The 7,350-nt window shown below is 39.8% G+C and overlaps 1 protein-coding gene across 4 annotated transcripts; it reads right to left on the bottom strand.

Annotated features, from left to right (window-relative positions):
* Nucleotides 1-1,919: 1,919 nt before the first annotated feature.
* Nucleotides 1,920-7,236, bottom strand: CHCHD7 (coiled-coil-helix-coiled-coil-helix domain containing 7). 4 transcript variants are annotated; one of them, XM_008590560.1, is made up of 6 exons: nucleotides 7,150-7,198; nucleotides 6,309-6,511; nucleotides 6,189-6,217; nucleotides 4,506-4,575; nucleotides 2,948-3,046; nucleotides 1,920-2,105 (listed from the first exon to the last, which is right to left on the bottom strand). In XM_008590560.1, exons 2-6 carry the CDS (start codon nucleotides 6,315-6,317, stop codon nucleotides 2,001-2,003), a joined length of 312 nt encoding a protein of 103 aa, XP_008588782.1. In that variant the 5' UTR covers nucleotides 6,318-6,511; nucleotides 7,150-7,198; the 3' UTR covers nucleotides 1,920-2,000. The 4 variants fall into 4 exon arrangements, with proteins under 4 accessions (XP_008588782.1, XP_008588785.1, XP_008588783.1 ...); XM_008590563.1 differs by lacking the exon at nucleotides 6,189-6,217; XM_008590561.1 differs by lacking the exon at nucleotides 6,309-6,511 and having other exon boundaries at nucleotides 7,150-7,192.
* Nucleotides 7,237-7,350: the final 114 nt, after the last annotated feature.

Below are 7,350 nucleotides of genomic sequence, written 5' to 3'. Positions count from 1 at the left end.
CACAAAAGACTACATATCATATGATTCCATTTACATAAATGTCCAGAGTAGGCAATAATATAGATACAAAGCAGATTAGTGGTTGCTAAGTGGTGGTGGGTGGCATTAGGAAGAAATGGAAAGTGCAAATGTTAACCATGGGTTTCATTTTGAGGTAACAAATATGTCCTAAAATCGATTGTGGTGATGGATGCCCAACTTTGTGAATAGACTAAAATCCATTGAATTGTATACTTTTAAATAGATGACTTATATGATGTGTGAATTATATCTCAATAAAGTTTTTTTTTTTTTTTAAAGTCTTTCAGGGTTGAGTACAGGCTGCAGCCTTTCTTTATGTAAGCAGACTCCGTGCCCCATAATCCTAGGAGGAACTGTGCATTGCGTGAAGCTTTGGCAGTCACCAGAATCCGCAGGCCAATGCTGCCCAGGGCCAGCCTCGGCCTGAGCTCCACCTTGGTCCTCAGCACTCAAGTGTTTCTTCCCAAATCTCCAGACCTACAGCTCCCTATGGGGCCCACCAGGAGCTGGCAGGAAACCTCAGTCCAGAGACCCAGCTTAGCAATAAAGCAAAGGTGTTGAAAATAAAAAGTTAAAGAGAGCTAGCTAAAGCAATACAAAGAGCTACAGGATGAATGCTGATATTGGTAGGTATGTTTGAAAAGGTGGCATTAAAATTCTCAACCCTTAAACAAGCATGTTTAAAAGTACTGAAATGCTTCTCACACAATTATGTATTAATTCTGTTCAGGTCCTATTTTAATCCATCTTTTAATCCATCATTTTTATAGTAATCAATACAAATTTAAAAAATTTTTGAAACAATCCACTTTGTATTCAAATAGAATCACATTTAACAATCAAGGTCATATGGCTTAAAAACTTCTGAGCTGGGTTTTGGACTTGGATGGATATTCAGGGTCAGCAGCCATTAAAGTGATGCTCTTGGTGTAGGACTAGATGAAGAGGCATGAGCAATTTGTTCTCATTGATGTTCTAGTATGCATTAAATTTTGTTAAATAATATGTCTTTCATAAAACTATTCTGTAGATTAAACAAACTGGATTTTAAAAGGCAGTGGGCATAAGGACGGTTGCTACACAATCCACCTGTCACTATCCTGAATATTTATTTTTTTTTATATCATAAAAGGAAGTTAAACTCTAGTCTCATCTAGAGTCATGTTCACCAGATGAACCCCCACTCCCTTCCTTGCCCATCTCATCTTGCAAATAAAAATCCTACTTCTAAGGGAATCTTTTTCCCCCATTACTGTGGTTCAAGAACTGATGCAATGGCTTCAGAAGGTTATCCAGTATTTACTGAGTTTAGTCACAGAATCCTGTAACAAAGCCTTTCCTTATAGAAAGAACAGTTTTTTTCATGCCATTTATTTAGGACAACATCCATGCATCCTTTTGCCTCCAGTGAATGTACTAACGTTACTTAAACTTAAGTGAGTGATGTAAGGACAGAAATTTTAGGAATGAGCCTGGCATCTGAGGCCCACCACACCTTCAACTTACCTTTCCAGTCTTCTCCCCACACTCCTCCACCTACCTGGAACTCTAGGTCCAAAAGTCTACAGACTACTCGCCAGCAGGGGCCAAGCCTGCATCGATCACTTTGCTGCTCACATCATTTCTTTGCCTTGGAAACACTGCTTTCCTCTCAGCCCCACTAAGTCTTTAGGTGTTTACATCTGATGTTCCTTTCAAGATGCTGAGGGAAAAGTTCAGCTCCTCTCATAGCCTTTGCTAACACTCCCTAACCTCGAGGAAGCACTGTAAACTCAGTGCCACAGAACAGCCAGCAGTACACCATCATCATGGCACTGAGAGCAGACAAAAAGCACACAGGGCTAATTTAACTCTGTCTCCCCTTGTAGAACTTAAAATCTGTCGGGGTGAGGCCTGGAAAGTCTTAAAAGATTACAGCAATCATTTATTAAAAATATTCATCTGCTTCTAAATTATATAAACAATTTTAATGCAAACATTCAATAGGGCATCTTTCCCATTGCTCCCAAGATTTCATCTCTTTCTGCTGCTGTAGGCATAGGTGGATTCACTCCATTCCGTCTTCTCTGGATCATGACAGAATGCTGTGTATGGGCATAAAAAAAGAAGAAACCAAAATTAGTCATGTATTAAATGCTAGTCATTTGTCAGTAATTCGCTATTGCTTCCCCAAAAAGGAAATTCTAAAAGCCAAGTTAAAAAAAAAAAAACCAAAACCTAACTATAGGAATTCAGATAAATGTTTTAAACAAATAGAAGTGATTATTCCCATAGGAATATGTTAAAAGTAATTGGGAAGGGGATATACTGTATAAGTACAGGAACACAAGCATATATATGAGGAGTCTTCAAAAAGTTCATGGAGAGATTAGTATTTATCTTTTAATTCTATTGTTTCCATGAACTTTTTGAAGTACATGTGTATAGTCCACCTGGGAGAGCTACTGAATAACTGCTAAATGAAACCAACAGTCCACTCAGTAAAAGGAAAGGAAATAGCTGGATCAGTGCTCAGGGAAACAGAAATTATATACCAATGTCTTGAAAAACATGGAAACGGTTGAACTGTTATGGATAGCAGTGGGAGAGGAGGCAGAAGTAGATGCCTAATGTAATGTGTTATGGCAGGGTTCAACTCCAGGAAAACTCAACTCAGTACTTCTGGGCTGCAGATATTTATATCCCTAGGAAGAACTATCTATATTAATATTGCATTCTTATACCTTAGAGTAAGTAGGATGAGGCAGCTCGCAAGAGCTCTCGAGGATCCTTTAGGGCTAACATAACACACAAGATAAAGTCAAACCGTTAAGTTTCTCTACAGCCATCACTAGGAAAGAATAGTGTGTACTGACTAATTCCAGGCCTTAGTTTGAGGCCTAACAGATGGGTTTTAACTTAAAGCTAACCAAGCTACTAGGCTTACCCAGAATCTCCGGCAGTTTTTGTACTTCAAGAAGTAAATGGAACATCTTTCTTTGTCATAGTTATTTTCATTCATGCATCTAATAGAAGCATCAGATTCCTTAAACACGTAAGAGAGGGATCTTTTAAAACGAAGAATGAGATCTTAAAAAAAAAACCACAAAAATTTCTGAAGCTGCTTCCCCCCAAAGCAGAAAATATGAAATAGTTCATTTTTGTTCGTTTAAATGGGTACACACTTATAAAAACTGAATTATCTTGCCAGCTATCCCAGCACTCATTCTGCTCAGGCAGACATCTTCCTTCTCATAGCCTGGGCCAGTTTTCTGAATATCTGATCACAGGAATTTGAACTGCATGGACTGACATCATTTAATCCATTAAACAAGAAACTTTTGAGGCAAGGTGCTCAGAAACATTGCCGTGCAGCTAGAATCACAACCCAGTCTCCCACAGTACAGCTCTCCTGCTTTTCTAAATTCTCACTTTGGCTTTAATAGTTTAATCTTAATGTTGGTTTTGAGATCCCAAGTAAATTGCTAATAACTGGTCTACATCAAGGCAACTTAAATTACCACCATTCATCTCAGTGCGTTTTTGGCTATCACTCACTCCATTACATAAGTAAACACACTATTATGTAAGCAATTTTAATAGATACCATTAACATCACTTCAAAACCAAAGTGAGCAGCACAGGGCTATGAGTTCAAAGGAGGGTAGCTACCATTTGGAAATTAAAATTTAAGCTGTATGAACTGGAAGTAGATTGGATAACAAACTTCAAAGTGAAAGGTATGATTCTGAGAAGTCATCTGAAGTTAAGGTTTAACTAAACAGGAAGGTAATTTGCTTCACAGATCTAAAACATGTTCTATCTCAACTGATTTACTTAATAGACTTTCTGAAAACAGACCTAATATACAGAACATAAATTTCTATCCCAAATATTTAATGAATATATACATTTGGAAAATGCATATTGGATTAGGGAGTATAATTCTCCTAGCACCAGCCAGTATGATGAATGCATTATTCAAGAGCAGTAAAGCCACAGTACTGCAGGCCATATAATGCCAATAAAAGCTTATTACTACAGCAAAATATTTGGTTTATAAGATACTGTTGTGAAAATCTTTAGGCTTTGAATAGGCTAATTCTATTACTAGTCCATTAATCTCAGCCAGGTTGTCTCAAAGACATGATGAAATTATTGCTATTAAAACCATAAATTTCAGTGACAGTTTAAAAATATCATACCTTCCAAATTTCCATGTTTGGACTAAAGATTTTCCTCAGTGTTACATATGACTATGTAGTATTACAGTGACAACTAAATGTTTGCATATTATACAAATAAGGGATACTAAAGAGGAGGTAAATCTTTGTTAACTAAATTATGAATATTTAAAAACACTCTAGTGAAATAAGAATACACTGGCCAGGAAATTTATTTCTTGTAACAGAAATAACTTTAATACAACTGCAAAAACAGATACCCCCCCAAAATTAGAAGAAGCCTGTTCTTCCAACTTAACACTTGGAAGCAAACCACCCTACCGGCAGGCAAGGATTTATGTCAGGATCTCTCAGCCTCCGCATTACCATGGGCATCCTAACAGTCTTCTTACTGCAAGTAAGATGGGGAAGAGTTACACAGTAGATGATAGAAAATAAAACAATAAATACCTTTAGCCCCACTTGAAACACTTGAAAATGTAATTTTGGCATAATGACCATGTAGTGAGGAACTTCATGTATTCTCCATATTTTGAGAATAAAGACTTGGATGTGTCCTTCCTTTGTTTTGCCATGGTGCCTTCATACAAAGATCTACTGAAATTTGATTATACTGAACAGTAAGAAATACAGTTCAACTATAATTCAGTTGTAGTTCATGCTCACTGCTTAAGTTTAAGCAACTAAATGTACTAACAAAATCTAAGAATATGGTATACACTCTAAAAATTACTTCCTTATTATATGTTGATTAGCATACAAAATAAGCACAGAAAAATTGAGTACAGCCCAATTTTAGCAAAAACATTCATCAAGTAAAGTACTGGAGTGCCTACTCTGTGGCCAGCACAAGAAGAGCAAAGTTACTGCTTAGTTGACATTTTGAAAAGCCATAGTGATTTAAAAAAAAAATGTTAAAACTTTACTTCCAGTGGCATCTTCTATTTAAGTGATACTTCCCTGGGCTGAAGTAAGTCAGGAATGCTGCAATGATTCAGTAATCTTCCCACTCAAGTCTTAGAGACAGAGCTTTGTAAAAGTCTTTATCGATTAAAGATGATCACAGTTCCTCAAAAGCCAATTAGTTATTCCAAGTCAAGTCATACACACATAGTAAATATGTCAACTATATCCCAGGATAATTGCTCGTTATCATGTAATTCAACTGAAATTGGTGTGCCTACTATCTTTAAAGCAATGTCAAGGGAGAAGGCAGCAAATGCAGTGTGACCTACAAAACTCCACTGAGTAAAAAAATGCATTGGCCTGTATAACCAGAGGTCAGAATTTTTGTATGAACTGGTTTCTACTTTCCTTGACCACAATGGGACCATCAAAAAACATCAATTATGTTCAAAGAAATGAAGTTTATTCAGGAAGAACAATCAAACCTGATGAATGGGGTACTCTTAATCAAGAGTCGTCTGTTAAGGGAAAGATCAAGATGTCCAGGCTAAAGCAGACCAATCTTTGCAAAGAAGGATGAGAAGGGTTTGGTTATTTGGGGTCCTTAACTTTCAGTAACCTATAACTAATCATTTTATTTTATGATTTTCATTGAACAATACATGAAAATACCCAGCTAACAGAAACACCTTCGCAAAAAAGAAATCCAAGATGTTGTTCAATTGTATCTAGAAGCGTCTTCCTCTTCTCAACACAATTCTATTGCAGGCTTGATTTCCTCCTAAGAGAGATGATGGTACTAAGCAAGTTCACAGCCTTGGATGTGAGAACACAGAACTCTGTTTAGCTTTTCATACACCTTGGATGTAATAATCTCAACAAGGATCAGACACAAAATTCAAGTTGTATGCCTTACATGAAAGTGTTCTACTCTGTATTTTATTATCATCATCAGTCAGAAATTCTTCAAAAGTAACACCTAGGTAACATCACATATACCCGGACCAAGTTTGTTGCATGAGTTTATTCACATTTCATTCCCTTTTCCTTCCGTTTTCTAAATACAAGTCACTCTAAGTTTGGATTTCCGAAACTCACCTCCTTTGCATGAATTCCTCATGCATTAACTGGAAATGAAGAAGAAATGTCAATTTACAGTGAGGAACGGTGCTGAAGGGCAAGATCGAGTGCTCTGCTAAAAAGGCCTTATCTACTTACTTTTTGCATGTACTAAACAAATGTTACAAGGCTCCACTATTGCAGAGGACAGCCAGAAAGAAAACCAAACAAAGATTTGAGGGAGGGGCCGCAAAATCACAGCACACTTGAGGAATAACTCTAAAATCCACTCCAAAGAGCACACTGCTTAATAAAGTAGCTGATTTCCAATCCAGTTTTTCACGTCCCCGCTCTCCAAGTAGCTGTGAAAGGGAAGGGGGAAGGGAACATTACTGAAGACGTCCTGCCCATATGCTGGTCCAAGTCGGGGCCAAGGCAGGGTCTGTGGCTCTGCTAAATAGGGAAGGTGAAACACATCTTGCCATTAACCCACTGTTGGGTGCAGAGGGACAGGGTCAAGAAGTCCAAGGTGGCGTACCGGAGGGAGTTGGAGAGGTCGAAGGAGAAACTAGACAGAGGGGAACCCCAGGCCTCGCCGCCCTCCGCGGTCTGCCCGTCAGTGTCTAATCCGGGACGACGGGTACAGGTGAATACACCTTGCTTCGTCCTGAGAAGATGCCGAAAGGGGCAGGGAGCAAGGAAAATGCAGGGAACTGGGGATGGGAGCAGGCAATCGCGCTTCAAAAGCTGTAGAGAAGGAGAGTGAAGGAAAAGCTGGGGGTACCCGGACAGGGAAGGGGTCACCTTCCTCGGTGCCGGCTCGAAGAGACCAGAGTGGCGGAAAGAGGAGCGACGGGAAGGGGCTCGCACTGAGCCGAGGCCTGAAGGGAGCGGCTCCGGTCGGTAGATGTGGGTTCGGGGCCCGCGGCGGCCCAGGTGCGTCCCCCTATTCCCGCTTCCCTGAAGCCGCTGCGGAGGTAGGGAAGGGGGAACCACTAACCTCGGGCGGCAACTCCTCCACAGCCCAGGACGTCTCCAGCTCCAAACACGTCAATGGCTCACGCAGCAGGACCTTAAGTAGCGCGCAGCCCAACGTGCTGCCCCCGCTCCCCGGCGGCCGCTCGTCCAATCGGCGCGCGTCGCAGCCAGACTGACAGCCGCGCGGGGCTTTGCGCGGTCGTATAACTTCGTATAATGTATG

This window comes from Galeopterus variegatus, unplaced genomic scaffold (genome assembly GCF_000696425.1).
Source record: "Galeopterus variegatus unplaced genomic scaffold, G_variegatus-3.0.2 Scaffold6197, whole genome shotgun sequence".
In the NCBI taxonomy this organism is placed as follows: domain Eukaryota; kingdom Metazoa; phylum Chordata; class Mammalia; order Dermoptera; family Cynocephalidae; genus Galeopterus; species Galeopterus variegatus.
The sequence above is the reverse complement of the archived record's forward strand: the minus strand, read 5'-3'. Positions and strand labels throughout refer to the sequence as shown.

What these genes read in the sequence shown, in the direction of transcription:
- CHCHD7 (XM_008590560.1), bottom strand. An exon ending in ACATAAATCCTTGCCTGCCG is followed by an intron (nt 3,047 to 4,505) that starts GTAGGGTGGTTT and finishes TACGTGTTTAAG; the next exon opens with GAATCTGATGCTTCTATTAG. An exon ending in AAAACTGCCGGAGATTCTGG is followed by an intron (nt 2,106 to 2,947) that starts GTAAGCCTAGTA and finishes GCCCATACACAG; the next exon opens with CATTCTGTCATGATCCAGAG.